This window comes from Haliaeetus albicilla, chromosome 23 (assembly GCF_947461875.1).
Source record: "Haliaeetus albicilla chromosome 23, bHalAlb1.1, whole genome shotgun sequence".
NCBI classification, from domain to species: Eukaryota; Metazoa; Chordata; class Aves; order Accipitriformes; family Accipitridae; genus Haliaeetus; species Haliaeetus albicilla.
The window spans coordinates 8,671,797-8,691,427 of NC_091505.1; the positions used below are offsets into that span (position 1 = coordinate 8,671,797).

The 19,631-nt window shown below is 35.7% G+C and overlaps 1 protein-coding gene across 1 annotated transcript in view; it reads left to right on the forward strand.

Moving 5' to 3' along the window:
- The window catches only part of RADX (RPA1 related single stranded DNA binding protein, X-linked), a 29,044-nt gene that overhangs the window by 1,362 nt on the left and 8,051 nt on the right, over positions 1–19,631 (forward strand). Inside the window, exons 2-12 of the mRNA XM_069811111.1 lie at positions 163–305; positions 2,706–2,898; positions 6,159–6,267; positions 6,421–6,512; positions 6,607–6,729; positions 7,849–7,956; positions 9,587–9,754; positions 10,329–10,489; positions 10,990–11,201; positions 12,361–12,429; positions 17,705–17,784. Of these exons, the coding sequence (XP_069667212.1) occupies positions 163–305; positions 2,706–2,898; positions 6,159–6,267; positions 6,421–6,512; positions 6,607–6,729; positions 7,849–7,956; positions 9,587–9,754; positions 10,329–10,489; positions 10,990–11,201; positions 12,361–12,429; positions 17,705–17,784 (1,458 nt within the window). The remainder of the gene's footprint in view (positions 1–162; positions 306–2,705; positions 2,899–6,158; positions 6,268–6,420; positions 6,513–6,606; positions 6,730–7,848; positions 7,957–9,586; positions 9,755–10,328; positions 10,490–10,989; positions 11,202–12,360; positions 12,430–17,704; positions 17,785–19,631) is intronic.

Genomic DNA, 19,631 nt, shown 5'->3' on the forward strand with positions numbered 1-19,631 from the left:
CGGTGAGTAGTTATCAGCAAATGAGCCTTTTTAGATGTTAGAAACGTTAAGGAGATACATACGACGTGCTGGTCTGTGCATTTCATTCCCGCAAACTTAAATGTTCAATTGTGAACACTCTTTTTTCATCTTTTTTTCTTTTTTTTTTTCCTTTAACCTAAGTCTCCAAGCTGACTTCTCTTGGTCAGCTGGAAATGACGTGGAGAAGCAGAGTTCACTTCCATCCACTTCTTGTGAGAGTCCTGCACAAATCTAGACTAAGGTACTACGGGAAACCAGAGAAAAAAATGGATATGCCTTATCAGGTAAAGAGGGATAAATACATAGGTTAACACTTGAACAAATAGCGGTAGGATATTTGGAAATCATTATTCCCATGTAAGCACATAAAGTTAAGATTGATGTTGTAGCTACTTTATATTAAAAATGCCACCTTTACAAAAATGATGAGCCCTTTAGAGTAGAAAATGGTGAATTTAGTGATCATATGTACAAACTTTGGTGGATGTGTTTCAGTTACTATAGTTCAGTTGAGCTTTTCGTGAAGGAAAAAAAATTGGAGTTTTTTAGTAGTTTAACAGCCTAAATGTTTCTGGTCTCTATCCTTTGGAAGTTGGAGTTAGTCTGTCTTGTCCAAAAAAAAAAAGGCAAATAAATTCTAACAATTTGTATCCCCTAATTCTCTCACCTGGTGACTTCCAGATAGATTGTTTTACTGTAAATTCTTAATGATTTTCCTAATATGTTTTATTCGTGATGTTTTTGTGTTGAGCGTCTTGGAAATGGAGACAGGAAGTGTGGTGGGTTGGTCCCAGCCAGCAGCTAAGCACTCATCAGCTGGTTGTTTGCTCTCCCCTGCCCCCTCCAGGGGAACGGGGGAGAGAATTGGAAAAGCAAAAGTGAGGAAAAACCCATGGGTTGAGATAAAGACAGTTTAAGACGGTGAAGGGCAAAAGGAAAGGGTGGGGCCAGGCAGGGGGGTTGGAGGGCGGAAGGCAAGCAAGTGATGCAAAGGCAATTACTCACCACCTCTCACCAGCAGACCAGTGCCCAGCCAGTCTCTGAACAATGGGTACTTTGGGAAGACTAGGAGCCCATTTTATATCTGAGCATGATGTTACATGCCATGGAATATCCCCTAGGTCAATTCAGGTCAGCTATCTCCGCTGCGTCCCCTCCCAGCCTCTTGCCCATCCCTAGCTTACTCACTGGGGTGGCAGAGTGAGAAACAGAGAAAGACCTTGATACCATGCAAGAACTATTCAGCAACAGCTAAACATTGGCATGTTATCAATGCTATTTTAGTCACAGATCTAAATCACGGCACTGTGCAGGCTGGTACAAAGAAAATAAACTCTATCCCAGCCAGACCCCATGCAGGAGAGAAACACTTTATAAAGAGCTCCAATAACTCATATGAATTCTTCCATGGGGGGAGAGAGAGGTATGAAGTGTCTTAATGAAGGGCTGTGGTGGTCTCTTATTCCAAGTTTCCATTCCCTTTGCACATGAAGATAAATCTGGGTCTTTGTATTGGAGCTGCTTCTCAGCAGACAATCTAGACGATACTCCTAACTTTTCATGGCAACTCCTCGGTCACATTTCCTGGCATTAGGTGTAGAAACAATACCCATAACTGGTTTAGCTCAAGAAGTTAGGAGACAGATTTTACATGCTTTTTGCTTTATGCATTCCTTCTTTAGATAGCGTTGTGTGTTGAATTATTGTTATTAGATAAAAACCAATGGGCTAACAAAAGATTCTATGATGTAATGGTTTACTTCCAAGGATGCACAGTTCATGCTAATTAGGAGTATTAGAATGAACTAAAAACTGTTGATTTGTATAATCTCTGTATTGAACTTGGAATAAGGAAAAGAGGATTTTAGAAGCAGCAAGGGGGCAAAAGCACATAAGGTGTTAGATATGTTCAAGAATGGTGATATATTAAAGAGAGTGAATGGTAGTATGAACAAAAGCAGATGATATTTCAGGCTGACAGATGAATGGATAAAATGAAGCATTTTGATAGAGCTGAGATTTTTTTTCAGTGGATTGCTACCTTTTAAGACCATTATAAGAGTGTTTAAAAATCTTTTTCACTGCTCAGTGATGTGCTTAGTTATGGATTCAATGTTTGCCCAGTTTAAAAAAAAAATCTGGTGGAAATCTTTGTTGTCAGAAAAACTTCGATGAAAAGATAGTGGTTTGCAATGCAGATGGATTTCTGCTTTTTTTTTTTTGCCTAAAAATTAGACTTGTATCATCTTTTGATCAAGAATGTTTAGCAAATGGTCCTGTAACTTCTCAACTTCCAAAATATGTTTTTTCTTCATGGATATTTTGAAATGTTATTCTAAATACAGCATTCTCTGATAAAGAAGAATCTTTTCAGTATTGTTTCTTGTGCATGGTATTTCCTCAACCTCCTCCAAAAACCATAGAGTGGAACTGGTGTCACCTACCATTACTGAGCACTGGAAAAATAAGAGTTTGGGCTGGAATAGTTGTGGAAGAATTATTTTGTGGAAATCAGGGATTTCTTCAACGATAGTATTCAATACAAGTTTTGGAACATCCTCTGTATCCATTTGTAATCATCAGATAAATTGTTCGTGAGTCAAGTAGCTGATGCATTATCCAAAATAAATACATACTAGAATGATGATAAATAAAAGATGAATGTATTTTGTCTCTTTCTTTAGGCTTACTTTGAAGTTGCTGATGGTTCAGGCATGATGTCCATGGTTTTGTGGAATTCATTATGTCCTGAATGGTATAACAGTGTGAAGGTTGGCACGGTACTGCTCCTTGAACAGTATGCTATCAAAACCAGTTATCCATTTAAAACACTGCCAACCCCAGGGGATTCACAGATGAAGAGATTTGCTACAATTGGTTAAGTATTGCAGAAACCTGTTTTGATTCAATGAAATACAGCTGTAAAGAGGTAGCTCTTCATAGAAATAAAATAGAAGGTGAACCATTGCTGAGACTAATTAATAGGATATATATCCTTAAATATTAACTCTGAAAGGTGTCTTAGCATCCAATTTCTTATTGTTCCCTGTTTATATTTGGATCATGTCTACAAAGTTTGCCACAATTAGTTAAAACCTTTATTTAAAAGATAAATAAATAAAAATCTAATCCTGTTTTCACGTATTTGGGTCATAAAGACAGGCTTCTGGCACTGTATTTTAATCTGATTCTACTTCCTATTTAATAATACAGATATCATTTGTGCACTGCTCACACCTTCTTCCAGGTCATTGAAGCACATTGTCACCTGATCTGACTTTAGATTTTAGTGCATGTGGTCAAGGCCCAGAGTATCTGCAAAGGTCCACTGAATAAAAAGTTACATTGATGACTGCTGGCTGTGCTGAAACAGCAGCACCATGGGAGTGCACAGATGAAGAATATTCCTTGGCTATAGGAAAGTATTTTCTTACTTGCAGTTGTTTAGTATGACAGATATTCAAAGGAGCTACGCTACAGAAATACAAGTGCTGCAATATAACAATAATAGCCTTTTCAAACTGGATTTGGTCAACGTTTTTTTTTTTTTCTCTCCTACTTCACTGAACACGAGTTCTTTCCCCTTTTGTGCTTTTATACTCAGAATAAAATGACAGCAAACATTCAGAAAATTCAAATAACTTCCCTGAAACAAGCAAATATGTGTGTTAGTGAAGGATGTTAATAATATATTATTAACGATGACAGTTTCCTATTGCGGTTGCTACAGTGCACAAAAATAAGTAATATTTTCACTGCTAGAAGCGGTGTATTCTCTGCCTAATGTATCTTTGCCTTAAAACCAGATATTAATGTCTGAAGTGTTTGTGATGAGTTGGCAGGAGAGAGACATATTTAGCCAGGAATAGAAGTTTGTGAGGAAAGCTGATGATTACAAGCCAGCCCTGAAAACAATTACAATTGCCACAAAACCTTTCTGTGGGAAAAGAACAGAATAAAATACACCTTCTGTGGTGACTTTCGCTATGGGCAAATATCACTTCATTTTAACGGCTTCACTCATAATATACTAGTGATTTCTGCAAGCATTATTGGGGTGGAAATGTTAACGAAGAGATCAAAATTGAAAAATAGGCCAATGGGCTGTAAATGGTAATAGGTGTGTAATGGAAGAATTACAAGTCAGTCTATAGTTAAGTGCCATGATGTATTTTCAGACCACGGATAAACTGTAGAAATTACTGATCTTCGGTTCATATCAACGTATGTACAGTATGTTATTTCTTTTCTCAGCACAAAGCTCAGAATTTTGTCTTAATATAAACTTAAAAAGCACATAATACCATGCACTGATGGATCTTATGCCCATATATCCTGTAAGAAGAGAGTCTAATGAGAACAGAATATCCAGAAAAATTTCTAGAGCAGTTATAGAATGGATTTTATGCAACTTCTGGTGCATGGGGTTTTTTTTGTTCGGATGAAGTGAAATTTAATTCCTCACTAATTACTCTGTTAATATGAATATCTCTGTGTGTGCCCAATATGGGGCAACATTTCAGGGTTTTTTAAGCATGCACAACGAGTGCTCCAAAAGTTCTTCAGCTAGCTAGTTAAATCAGTCAATTACACTGAACTGCTTACATAACAATTACTTTTTTCATCATCTATTTCCAATTTGTAATTCCATCAGATCCCAACTTTCCAGTGTTTCCTTACAACCCTTCACCCGTAAATGTTGTAAAATGTATCTGGAGGGTTAACAAGGTCACAAGGGAAAGGGCTTTCCAGATTAAGAGTTCTTGCAGGACAATATGCTTCTGGCATATTCCTAGATTCCTGAGAAAGGAGTTCTGCGTTGCTTGCTTCTGTTCACAGTTGCAACATTGTATAACATGCTGAGAGGTGCTGTTTCAGGACCTAAAACCTTTGGAGCTTAAATAGTTAGTACCAACACCTTGAATTCCACTGCTAGGCAATGCGTGCATTTCACAGATCACTGAATTTATGTGGTACTGATGAAAACTGCTGTTTCTAATAGCCTGGACTGACCTTAGCTTCTGAATCGTCCCAGGGTATAGTCCTGAGTTGAGTATGAGACTTTCATCTAATCTCAAAATGACGAAACAATTGATAAATAGTTTTGATGCATGGGGAAGTTTTGGTTTCCGGAATTTTCTCTGAGATACTGTCCTAAAATACCGTAAGCAAAACCACGATTGTCCTCCAAATACATTTCTATAAAGCAACAGCCAAAAGAAAATTCTTAAGTAAAGCGTCCAATTTCAAGTATAACACCTTCCTAATGTTGCACCACTAGGGTGAGGGGCCAGATGTAATTATGTAAACAGTTATATACAACATTTATACCTATTTAATTACTTTTCTGTTTGCATTATTTGAATAATCACTTACCCAAGCCCAAGTATCTTGTAGAAACTTCATCAGAATCTGTCTTTTTCATACCAGCAAGATTTGTCTTGTTACGAGAGACACAGTAGAGTACCACCTTGTGTATTCTAGATGCTGAAGCCATTCCTCCTGTATTTTGTATCTGGTTGCAGAACGCCTTGCTTCCCCCAGTGCTCCACCATTTTTGTTATTTGGCATCTAAACAGTCTGCTCAATAAATTAGATTTTTCAGGTGCTATAGAATAGACATGAGAAGACTTTTTGTTTTCCTCCATGGCCATGGCGTATTTCTATCATATTAATAACTACCTGAACTGGTATCAGATGTGGAAGTTCTAATCTGCTAGTTCTGTCTTCTGTTTTATTTCATTGTCTGCAAGTCAATTTTAGATCTTAGTGACATTTGAGAATGAAGCTAGCATAAAAAGTACTTTGTATCTAACCAATATTGTATTAGTTCCTGTTGCTGGTTTTAAAATATCTGGCTGGATTGGACTAATTGGCTCATGTAGGGAATTGGAAAGCTTAACATTTCTCAGATTATAAAATTGCATTGTTGCATGCTCTGCCTGAATTCCTTACTTTATTTTGATGAAAACGTAAAGTCAGAGGAATTGATTAATAATTTCACAAGCAGTGAGACAAAGTTGGAATATTTCATTTAAGAAACTTTATGCTGGGTTTTTGGTGGTTTTTTTTAAGGTTTTTTTTTTAAATTTGTATTCATGCCTTAAATGTTACTGACTTTTTTTTTTCTTTGTCAGAAATCAGCCTTAATGTTCGAGACCCTCCTACTAAAATAAGTATTATTCCAGAAGAAATGGTTAAGCCAGAGTGGGGATTACCTGAAGTTAAATATCGGTTTATCACAAGGTAAAATAGAATTTTGTTGGTTATCAAGCTGGAACTTAAATTTCACTACATTACACTGAACGTTAATTGGAAATGTTTTTTGAAAAGTTTCTGAGAAAGCTTTATGTTTTGTTATTAACCAATACTTACGTTTTTGCTTTGTTTTGGTTTTAGGTCAGAACTCGATGACTTACCAAACAATCATTCCTGTGATGTTATTGGTCTTGTGACATTTGTAGGAAGGGCTGAACGAGCAAGAAAGAGAGGTTTTTCTATAAATATGACTTTCAGAATTTATCAAACAATTTTTAACTTTCTGAATAAATGCTTATACATTTTTCTTAATATTTGTTTATATAGAACATGGTGAAGATTTCTGGCTCTATCGTTGGGCACATGCCATTGATGGGACCTCAGACCAACCATTCATACTGGAATTATTTGCAACTTCTCAGCCAGATGTGTTTGAGCATATTCACCCAAGTATTAATCTCTCTATAATACTTATTAACAATGACTTACAGTGTTCTAGTTGGTTGCTAATTTCAAATTCTGAGTATAATTGCCACAGAATAAAATATTGCCATGGTTTATCTTCTCAGATAGAAAACAGCTGATCAGAAATTAAAATTTAAAAATAAAAAAAAATAGTTTTAAGTATTTGAAACCCTTATATTGCCATCTGCCAGTTAGTCTAAAGAAAACAGATGGACAGCTGGGCCTGGGGCTCATCTGATCTCATTATTTTCAAACAGAAACTTAAGCGAAGCACCTGGGGCAACATATCTTGCATCTGAGGCAAATAGAGAAGGCAGCTGGTCAAATGTATTACTCCTTTTGTCCTGTAAATAAGTATTATTTTTTTTATAGACAGGAATAATTTAAGAGGATTGGAGGAAGGGAGAGGTGAAAGCGGAAAAGCTGTGTTAGTTATTGCATGTGAGCTAAGAATCACAAATTTGAAACTGGGGAATCCTTAATTAAGGTTTTTAAAAGAGCTTTAAATATTTCTTCTGGCCTTCTTTCTCTTCTCCTCCAAGCACTCACCCTTCCATTAACTCTGGTTGGTGTCATGTGCATTTTTTACATCATATGATGTGGGACCAGCTGCACAACCCTGTTAAGATTATGGCTGCATTCATCTTGAGAGTTCTGAGGAAATGGCAAAGAATGACATTCAGTGTTTAACTGAGATATTAACAAAAGAGTGAGTTTGTACTAATTTATAAGTTTTGCAGTGGCATGTCATGATTTCTTGTGCTTTCCGTGATTTTATGCTTTTTATCCTTAAGAAGCACAGCCATCTAATATCCACATGTTTACTATTTGTTTCATTGATATCTTACCTGATGAAGTATCTCATGTTTTAGTCCTAATATGTATGCTGAATTTCCTTGCACAGTTATTAAATTGAAAATTTAATTGCATCTCCATGTTGTAATTTATAACAGAGGCTCAATACATGCTGAAGCATTTGTAGGGTCAAGAACTAAAATGTCTTGTTTAGAGCACTTAAGAAAATTAATCCAGTGTGTGTCAGTCTTGACATTCTAAAATCAGTGAAATACCAGGAAAAAAACTGAAGGTTTTTTTTTTCTCCAGTGACATATTTGGTGTGTACACAGATGAGAGTGGTACGGGACCTCACTGACAATCCTTCCAGCACAATTTACCTTACGACTTCAAATGAAAGTCAAATATTCATTACAGGTAACTTTAAACTAGTTTTAGGTTTATGTAGTTCTCATCTTATTTCTTTGGAAAAGGGTATTTTTGTTTTACAACAAAATAATCAGTGCATAATATTAGTTTCCCTGTCAGAAATCATTCTGAGTTAATAATGAAATACCACTGAAAAAGAAAAAGGCCAATTGCATTCTTGTGAGCCATTAATGGGTGTTTCTTGTGAAAAGTACCTAAGCATTATTAGTTGAAGTCATATGTTTACTAATTCTTTCATACTGTTTTAATCCTTTGATAGTGTAGCAATGTAGATTGCCACTTCTTTAAAAACATTTAAAAATCACTTGAAGCTTTTCTGGCTTACAGATTTCCTTGTTACAAAAAAAAAAAAAAAAAAAAAGGTATAGTTGTCCTAAATTTATCTTGGGTAATCTTTTTCACCAAATATTTGGAGAGCTATGTTTCAGCTTTCCCAATGTACCAGGCCTTACACAGACCACATGGTCTGGGAAGGGATGTGATGCTGAGCTGCACTGAAGGAGCATTCCTTCTAGATAGTCTTGTTTGAATACTCCCATCTGCAGTTACAATACTCTTTATGGTCCTGTGATACTGTACACTAGATGCCACCAGTCAGCATGTCACAGGCAGGACCAGGCATAGCTGTTTGTAGTATATTTGCTCTTGAATCAGGAGGCAGATTATAGCAGTGTTGCAGATGTACTGGCCTAATTGCAAGGGAGTATAAGATTCAATAGGTGTATCTTTCCTTTGTTTATACAGCTTATTTCTTAAGTGTTACTAACATATCAGTCACCCAGTCTGAATCTTTCTGCTGACAAGTAGGAATAGAGAAAAATATGTTCCCAAAAAGTACCTGAACATAGTTCTAGACACATGATCTTTCCTGACAAGCTGGGTAGGGTGTTTTGTGCTTAATTGGACTAGCAAAGCAAGCTAGTCTTTTTGTTAATGTTCTAATGATTTAATTTATTCCTAAATGAAGGGTTTGAGAGGTTGGTTTTTTTCCTTTGCTTTCCTTCAGTATATTTTGTGCTTAATTTTCTAATTAAATACTTAAGCTTTAGTTCATTTTATGTCTGTTTGGGTCCTAAATGAGAACTACAGCTGGAGATTGCAAACCATTGGGTAAGGTCTGTTTCAGGTCACAGGTTAGATGTAGACCTGGTCAGATTACAATTTGTTTGATAAAACTGATATTTAGTCCATATCTTGGTTTTAAACCAGCCAACAATGAATATGTACCTTGCCAATTACCTGTCAGTAACAATCTTTGCTGAACCCTATGATGATGATTTGTTTGCTCTTTCCTGCTAATAAAACAATTTCTGATCATTTTGTTGTTTCGTATGCTCCTGTGAGAAAATATTCTAGTAGCATTTTTGCTAGTTGTTTTATTTCTTTCTATTGCTTAACATTTGTCTAACTTTCAGTGTCAAATGCAAGCGTTAGTCAAGGAATTCAAGATACTCGTTTCATAAAACACTGTTGGCTAGTGGAAAGGTGTCTTTTGTATTCTCTAGTCCAGTTTTAGTTAATTCAGTTTTTCTACGTATTGTTCAGGATAGTTTCAAGATGAGAACAGGTGACAGTAACCTGCTTTGGTTTTGATACCTGATTATTTTTGTTTTAAAAGGGTGGCACAAGGGCCAGCCATACACCAAGGATACCAAAGTGAAAAACTTCATTCAGTGGACTAAAACACAAAGCGAAGCAGATCAAATGAAGAAAACTGTCATTGGTGGCTATTATCCTTTTCCACGACCTCCAAATAACTTTTTGAAATATTGTAAAAACAATAAAGGTATCATACCGTCGAATAACTTTACGATGTGTAGCCTTTTTCAGTTCAGTCTTACTCCAAGCATTTAAAGCATCAATTAAAAAGCAACACAGTTACTATTAGTGATTACACAAATTTGTAATGTCATTTAAGAAAAACTCCCTTTTGTGACTAAATGTATCATAGGCTAAGTCCTCATCTTACAGAAAGTATCACGGCACCATTAGCTGCAAGAGAACTGTAGCAGCTTACATAAGTTACAGATCTCCTCAGAAGTTTTACTTTGAATATTTTGCTAAATCAGAATTAAAGACAGTTATACTGAAGAATACAGTGAACTAGAAATTTCACCTGAAACAGAAATTGTGATATCTGATAATGCATCCTAAAAGATGCTTGTGAGATAAAAAGGTTTATTGTTTACATTGTTTTCCATGTGGTATGAACAACAAAAAGATTTAAAATTATTCAAAAATATAATTATTAAATTGATTTAATATTTAATAACAAATTATCATTTCTTTTCAGTCTTGCATTCAGACATTTTGATGCTGTATTTCTTTAAAATTTGTTTATGGAAATTTCTTTTTTGCAGTTGAATCGGTTTTGAAAGCCATAGGTGAAACGGGGAAAGAGATTGAAGACTTGCACTACAGAGAACACAAGCGCATTGCTGTTCAGGGAATAATTAGTGCCATAAGATACGTAAGCTGTAGCAATGCAACTGAAGAAGCCTCAGGAGTGGAACTTGTTCAGGTACAGTGTTTGAGAATTAATGCTATAGCACTTAAGCAACTATGATCATAATTACAATGGAGAATTTTGCATCTGAGTGCAGAGCCTAGTTATGTTGTCTCTTGATTAACTTCATTTGCTATTTTGGGAGCAAAATTTTTGAAAGTCATAATTTAGAACTTTTTAAAAAGCAGTGCTTCAGTGCTTTTCTGAAAGTGTTACGGCAGTCCTCCATAAAACTATGTAATTATTTAGAAGTTACTTGTTTGACTGACTGGATGACCCTAAAGTAAATTACAATGTGAGAGAGGCAACTACTGCAACATGCTCACTGTCACTTTCTAGACAGAATTTATCTTATTAATATTTTTAGAAGATAATTTCTGCTAGTTATAACATGACTTTCAGAAGGTAGGGTAAATTGTTCTATTCCTTTAAAAGTTATTTTAAAGCTTGCAGGTTTTTAAGTTGGAAGCAATAGCTTTAAGTACTTTGAAACTCTTAATTAACTGTTGTTGCAGAAAGATACTTCTCAGTCTCTTGAAAGTTCTGCTATGTCCAAAGAAGACTGTGGTCACAAGGGAAAAAACACCAACCTTCAAAATAAAGAAGTTAAGTCTTTTCTGGGGCAACATTGCACTCCTGGGGAACAACATCAACACCCAACTCTACTGCCAAAAAAGAGTTCAGTCAAGAGAAAGATACCGTGCAGATTAAATACAGATGCAGAACAGTAAGCTCTCTTCATAAATATGTAGTGGATCTTCTAAAAAGTGTTTCTAGAAATTAGTTCAGACCCCAGGCCATAGAAAATATATAAGAAAACTTTAAAAGCATATATAGTTTAATCTTTAAAAGGTAGTTAGGTACTTTTCCTAGCATCAGTTGATGACAATTATACTGTTCAGGCTAAAGAGGAATCTATTAAAGCAGGTGTCTGGTTTGCAGTGCTCTCTTCTGATTAATATTTATGCTACTTTGTTGTTAATCTCGCAGATTTGAAATAGAAGTAGTTAACACTTGAACCATATATAGTTTAGTGGCATAGCAGTGGAACAAGCAACAGTCACAGTGGTGTGAGGAAATAAGATTTCTTCACTGACGATGCAGAATCAGGATCTGGTATACCTGTTCTTTAATTTCAAACATACCATTTTTTTCTTTCTGATTAATGGAATGTGCTGCCTGTACCTGTGACTTGCTGTCAGAAGGGCAGGTACATGGTGGTCATGTGCTAACCTGAAGGCTCGAAATAATTTGTAGTACTGTGGTTCTGCTTGTGATGGGATTTCATGAAATTGTATTGCATATAGTCAGACATAGACAAAGGATATCAGTCCAATATAAGGAAGTGGAATAAAACAAAGTAATATGATACAACCATATTAAATTCAAGAGTAAAATATCTGCTTGTATAAGACTGCCCTTTGTTGCAATGTTTGTGCAAAATCTAATGTACCCATACTTAGTATTAAAAGCCTGGTGTATACATTGACAGATTTAAAGTTGCAAAAATCTAGCCAGTCACATCTTTTTTTTTTTGTAGTGGATTTCTCATGCCGTAAAGGGTATATTTTTTCTTCTTAACTTTTCCCATCCAAAAGTCATAATGTGGGAAGAGGGTGGGTATTCAGAATATTTTGAGGGAAAATAAGATGAAATATAATTAGGATTGAAGAAAAACTTAAGACTAAGAGAATCCTGGTGAATAGAAGTTCTGTCTTGGCAGTGTTACAGCAAGCTTGTTAGTGGATTTCTGTTCCATAAGAAAAATTCCAGCATTTGAGTGTCTTAGGTTAGTTCTGCCTGAAAGAAAAACATGCATGTTCTTTGCTTTGTGTATTTCCATTTAAATAAATACTGTAAAATAATGGTGAATTTCCTGCTTTAAGGGGAAGTGCATCTGTTATTCCTGTATCATCTTACCCCTATTTCACACGGTCTGCAAGAAGAAAATGTGGGTAAGTCACATGAAGTTAATTATGTTAAATAATTGCAATGATGAAACAAAGATATTTGAAGTGAAGCTTTTACAGGTCAGGAATCTGTATGGAAATGAAATGAAGTGAAAGAACAGATGAGGGTAGAGTTTAATATTTTCTGTTCACTTCCTCTGCACTGATTCTAGTTCAAATATATTGGATTATTTTATTCTGAAACAATTTTGAGTGTGTATTAAACATTTTTATATTGCTACTAGTGCTACTTATGGAATATATAGCAACGTGTTCATTGTGGTAAGCAGAGTAATATATGTAGTCTTTGTTTCAGAGAGATTACAGTTTAAGTAGGAAAGTCAAAGGTAGGAGGGAGGGATGCTTAATTAGCAAGCAGAGTGAACACAGTAATAGCATTAATGGATTTGCTAGCAGTGGTTAAGCTATACATCATCCTTGATGCTACAGAGGTGTAAGTATAGTTGTCCCTGAGAAGCCACTTGGCTCCTTCCACTACCCAACACTCAGTCTTTATTGAACTCATTTTGGATCCAGAGAGGGAATTTTAAAAAAACAGATAGGAATTTCAAATCCAGAGCCCTGACAAGTCTGGAACCTAATGAAATAACTACAAATGGGAAATTATTAAGAAAACTGAATGAGTGCTGTTATTTGCTAGTCTGGGATAAAAAGCTACTTTCCTTCTTGCATTTTGTTTAACGGCCATAAATTCTTGTCATTTGTTCCAAACACAGCTCGGGTAACTCGAGTAGTTGAACTCTTTGGTGTCAGTAACTCCAGATGTTTGGGTTTTTTGGCAGTGGTGATTTGGGCTTGTGTCATGAGTACGTATACCCCTCAGTTGCCGCCTTGGTTTACTTTTAGCACCTCTTCCTTCCCCCCTATAACAAAGAATCATGGTGCCGGTGATATAGCAACAATAGTAATGATGGAGTTGACTGTAAGTTGTTGACCATTCTGCTGGGATTACTGCCCTACAAGCATGCCTATTTTTTGAAAAACATTTCTTGGAAGCTAATTTGCAAAAGCTTTTTCTGTGGGATAAACAAGGCTCTTTTGAGCCCACGCCTGTTGTTTCCTCTGGTCCTCTTGGTAGATACTGCATTTTCTAGGGGAAATGGTTGCCTGGCTCTGCAGCCCATTCATTAAATGTGTGACACCTGCCTTTAAGGTCACATCTCTGCAGGTGGTGCAGGAGTTCGCATGGTCTTGTGGCACAAATCCATAGGAAAACCAGGAGGTTTTTTGGAATGTGAGGAATCCTGTTTTCTTCTGCTTGCTGAGAAATGTTCCATTTTTTCTTGGGGGTGGAGGGTGGGAAGAATGTTTTCTCCCCATTTCTTAAAAGTGAAGCAAAAAGTTAAGGCATGTTTACTTTGTTCTCTGCTTTTCTCAATCTGCTACTCTCCTCGCTACCTGTGTGTCCACTCTATGCCATTAGTGCTAGAACCCCAACTAAAGGAGGAGAAAGTCTGTGTTGGATTATGGAAAGCTGTTTCACTCTATATAATTAAAAGGTAACTTGTGTATTTCTGTGATTAACTATGAAGTTGTGCTGAATTCTCCAAACTGCAAAAGAAAAATAGAAAGTTAGCCTGACATTCCTTAAAATTGCATTGGTTTCTGTTCTGTTGCTTAGAAGTAGCAGAATGTCAGCTCTCACTGAAATATTTTAATACATTGATGAAATAACAACAGTAGCAATATGTTTTGAAGTACATATTCTAGCTTAGATTATTTTGTGTCAAGTATTTTGTGCAGTTTTTCAGCATGTGGTAGCATTTTTTAAGTTTTTTGTTTTTAAACAGTAAAAGCTTATTTTAAGGGTCTTTATTGACAGCCTCAGTTCCCACATTTCTGAGGTAACTTATTTATCGATTGTTTCAGAAAAAACAAGGTAAGAGGAAACTGGTTAATTTAGTATTATTGTTGATATTTATATCCTTGCTAGTAGAGACATTCAACATAAATGTACTTTTAAGCATTTAATATACCCCGAAGTAGTTTAATTGATAGTTTATTATGAATGGGGAAAGATCAGGAATTTCAGAAAGGCTTGTTTATATGTGGAAGTGAAAAAAAAACCCACAGTAGTTTTCTTAGCATTTTAATCTTTGTAAGTTTAGCATTGCAGTTACCATGGAGCTGCTGGTGCACCACATGCTCACATTCTACACTGCTTAAAAGTAACTTGCTTCTATCCTTGGAGTTTCATTTCTAAATGTTTATGTAGCTTAGACCCTTTTCTCCTTTTTCTCTCTCCTCTGATGAGAGCGAAGGGATGAGGATTCTATCATATGGGGAAATTCAGCTTGAGGTTTCCATGACTGAAAGTTTCCTAGAATTTGATGTTTCCTTCAGACCCCTTTTTCACATATATCAGAATTTTTCAGGGAGAAATTGGTAAATATCAACAATCAATTTGTGTAGACTTGTAAAATTATTGTAGAAGTCTGTTTGGTTTCTTTGTTACCTGCATGGTAGATGCGTATACCATAATGCTGTCATGACAGTTGAGTTAAGTTATTTCAAACCAGTCTATAAAATAAGGCTTTTACCAGTTATATCAGTGGGGGGGGGGGGGGGGGGGGGTTGAGGCACTTTCATTCCTTCCATCATTTGGGCATAGCTACAAGATGTAACTATTTTCTTTCTCAATTTTATTTATCACATTTAGTCCCAGTGCTTAGGAAATAGGTGTGAAGCACAAGACATGCTTATTTTCCCAGTATTTTCTGAAAGTATTCATCTGCTATCTATTTTGATTAATGTTATTTTTGTTGACGGTACTTTAAAGTAAAATGACTGAAAAGATGAATACCAGTGCATCTGGAAATACTGAATAAAGGCTTTTTTGCGAGTGGGCATCTGTGAAAAGAGGGAGGCTGCAAAATGCAGGCTGGGAATAGCAAATTTGGCATGGCACACGTTCTCATAAAGTTGGCATGGGCAAAATAGGAATGTGGGTGTTTAGGTGTACAACAGCCACAGCATATTGCAGTAAATGGAAGGGTTTGGGTTATATCAGGTGGCTTGCAGACATACTGGCTGGCAAAGCAGCATATAAACTGTGTATAGACAAGTAGGTTTCCCTTATGAACTTAGCTCAAGTTACACTGTACGCACATCCAGCACAAAGCAGTCCGGTAGGAATAACATGTCGGGCAGGTAGGAGAAATCATCCCAGCTACAGATCTGTGAAAGAAGTGGGGGAAAATTATGGCAACTTATTTTCATATTTTTTAGAGGCTCTACTAGCTCTAAATCAGAGCCTATTCACCTCAGTTTTAAAGGAAAAAGAAACCACTTCCATAATAGCAACTTTTCAGCAGTATGGTTGTTTTAATCTTCTGCTTTAATGAAGAGGGAAGTTGGCATGTATCTACCTTGACATGTTGATTTCTGAGCAAGCCTGTCCTAACATTTTGCTAGATTTTCATGTCTCTTGTTGAGAAGTCCGAGTCTCAGAAGTGAGAATTAGTTTTGTGGGCATTAATTGTCAGTTAGACTACTTTTGTTAATACTTTTGAAAATGTCTTCTTTTGGCTTGAAAATGTATTAATATAGCTGGTATATAAATGTTTAATTCATTGTTATGCATACACAGTAGTTGCTTTCCATGATGGTTTTTGTAAAAGGAATTAATTCTTCGTAAGATACTATTTTCATGGAAATGTTCTTTTATCTAGAAATAATACCATAAGAAGCACAATGTAATTAATGAATTACCATTTTACAGAGAGGCAAACTTTCCTACTACCTTTCATCTGAAAACATAAAAATGCCACTGCAAAAACTTAGGTCTGACATCTTGCATGTATCTTTCTGAGGTTGCCCCGGACCTCAAAATTTGAGAAATACTTTGTACTGCAAAGTTACATAGAAACACAAATTTTCATTTACCAACATTTTCAACACAACTCTGCTCAGAAGCTTGGGTGGGTGGTGGGAAGCAAGTAGGGTCACACTGTTTTAAAGTTCTCTATGTGGCAGCTTTTTTTGTTTACAAAATTAGGTGGCTGAAACCTCAGTTGCATGGTTCGTGCTGCTTAAGCGAGGATTCTTTTGTGCCTAGAGTTGGAGATCTCAAGAAGGTCACTCCAGTACTTAGCTCATACCACAATGATAGTACATTTCATAAAATGTACTTTCATACTAAAAAACCACAATGTATTTCCTTTTATCTTTTCACTAGATTTCAGACATTTTCCATGTTATGAAACATTGACATGAAATTTTCAGGATATATCCTAGGATGAAATGGGAAAAATTGGGGAAAAAAATGTAAATTCTTATGACTGAAATACAGAATGTCTCACTAAACAGCATGTTCAGCTTTGATTCCTTTTTCACTGTCTGTATATTGTCCCTGTGTATTCGCAGTTACAATATTTTTATTAGTAACAACTTTGGTAGTCTGGAATTTTAATGGTACCTTAACAAAGTCTTCCCTACATCTCAGTTGTTTGTGATGCAAGATAATCAAGATAGTATTTTTCCTAAGTTTATTCAGACATCACGGTGAGTTTATAGTAAGACGAATGGAGCAAAGAAGAAAGGAATAAACGGGCCTAAGAGCTTATTTTACCATGTTGTGGCTGCAGGCTGTTACATTTTTCTCCTGCATGATATCCTAGGTCATTCATTAGAGATTGTTAGAGAATAGTTGCTTACTGTTAATTTAAAATTTAATGGTTAAAAATGAAAATATAACAAAAATCTAGTTTGCTTGATTGAACTGATCTTACAACAGGGTAGTATGTCCAAAGGAAAATATATTATTTGGAATTTCTCTATCATTTTGGATCCCAGAGTGATGATGCGGCTCCATTCATGCTTTGGTTTTGACTGCTGAAGGGTGCTGATATGAAAGTGCAGCAGCATGCTGTGCAACCACTTTTTAGAATCAAGTCATAAACCTGTAGGCCGTCCGTGATGTTCAGCTTTTAGTGTCACACTATTTCCAGTAGGTGCCCAGTAGAGGGCAACAAACACTGGGTTTTTTTGAGTGCAAAATACTTTACTTCATAAACCAAAGAAATACAGCAGTTCTTGTCCTGCGCTCTTCAAAACTGGTTCACTGAGTGTAGTAGGTCTCGTTATGTCAAGCTGCTATATTACAAGTCTCGTGATATGAGGTAGCACAGCTACTAGTGCTCACTCATTTGAGCTTGTATCATTTATCACTAGAAATCTGTCAAAGTTTGAACTTTTGCTGCATAGTGCTTGAGGTTAAATAGGTTTTAAATATATATATACTATAACTTTCTTTTTATAGCTTGGATGAATGTCAACATGAAGATTCTGTGCAAGATAAAAATGAACAGGCTGTATCAGATGGTTTACAGTGCTGCACAGGTATGTTGCAAATAGTTGTTACATTAACCTTAGAACGTTTAAGCCTACTTCTACTCTTCAGGTCCAAAACAGGCAACAGAGGTATCCTTATAACCCTCGTTTGTCAAGACAGTTCTTCTGTACATCTGGCTGTACATCTGGCTAACCTCTAGGTAGCCACTGTAGCAATGTATTGTTAATGTCATTCTGCTCAGTCACGTCCCTGATGTGTTCTAAAGGATGGCTGGAAGGATGATGTTGGGCTGTTTCCCAGTATGGGGAATAAATTCTCAGTGTTGCTTTATACAAGTTTTAAGTTAGTTCTGTACCTCAGAAGCACTTAGTAGCGTAAGACCCCACATTTTCTGTTGGCAGTTTTCTTGCTATAGTGATTTGCATGTGATAAAATTGGCCCTCTCTGGGAAGGTAGCCCCAAAGCTACGTAAGTACCTAATTAAAAAGACAAATACAAGATGTGGGGAGGAAATGGATGAAACATATAAGCCAGTAATAAGAATGATGTTTGGTTTAGGGATTTTTCTAAGTTAATAATCTTTCTTCCTCTGCAATTGAAAAATGAACTTGTGTTCCATGCAGTTAGTTTCTTGATACCTGGTTTTGGTTGGAGAAAGAAGTCTAACTTGTCACTTGTCATAATGTGCAGATTGGTCTGGTTTTTTATTTCATGCAAATATTTTGACATGTTTTCCTCTTTTCAAAGCCAACTGAACCTGAGTCATGTAATTTTATCTAAAAGTTCGTCTACTGCTAGCATCTGTCCCAACATTAACATCTGCCAATTTACTTCTATGTATAGCTATATTATGTATAATGTTGCCCATCCTTTTATTTTTGCAAGGCAGCAGTTCTTCTTAGTTTAGTTATGGCTGCGATAGGTTGTTCTTTTTAGCCTATTGATGATGATTTACTCTATTTTGCTGCTTTAAAGCAATAGAAATTACAGTGAATTTTCCCAAATGTTTAATATATTAAGAGACTGAAATTTCTCCAACTTTCAAATTGGAGAAAAATCTGTACAGGTAACTTTGAAGTGAAATTTTATTCCAGAGAAAGAGCAGCCTTGGGTACTACATAGAGATCTGTTCTTCGAAAGCAAGAAAACATATCCCTAAGCAAGTTTGCTAATTAATTACTTTATTGGTTGTTAGTCTTTGGTGAAATTTCTTGTTGCTTTTAAAAACAAGAAATCAGATCGAGTGTTCTTGCCTGAAATTATTTTTACAGGAATTTCTGGTAGCTGTAGTGTTCATTGTGCTATGCTGTTACTCTCTCAAGAGTTGTTGGGATATTGTGTAGATCTCACAAAAAGAATGCATGTAAGCCATTTCAATGAGATGGTTTAAAAGGTTGGTTTTCAAAAGAAAAAAAAAAGGATGTGAAGATGTACAGTGAAATACATGCTTCATTTTTTAACTGTACTAAAGAAATCTTGCATTAGATACTTGTATTTAGATACTTTTACTTATATATTTATATATGTACATATTTATATATTTAGATACATTTATTCTCAAATTAAAATATCGTTTACACTGATATTTCCTCACTGCATGTGAAACCCCATTTAACTTCAGTTGGGTGACACTTTGAGTGTAGTCCAAAATAAATGAGTCAGTCCCTCATCTAATCTAAGTATGCAATAATTACATGAATATGTTAGTAAATGTAGCTACTAAACATATGCATATATTTTTCTCACATAACGTCAGTCCTACTGGGAATATCATTGTCTTATAGAAAATACCAATTGTTTAGCTGATGCTAGTTTTATGTGAATAACAGCATGTTTATATTTTGCTTAACAAGCCTACTAATTATAGTGTATGTGTCAAAGTGAACACTTTTTC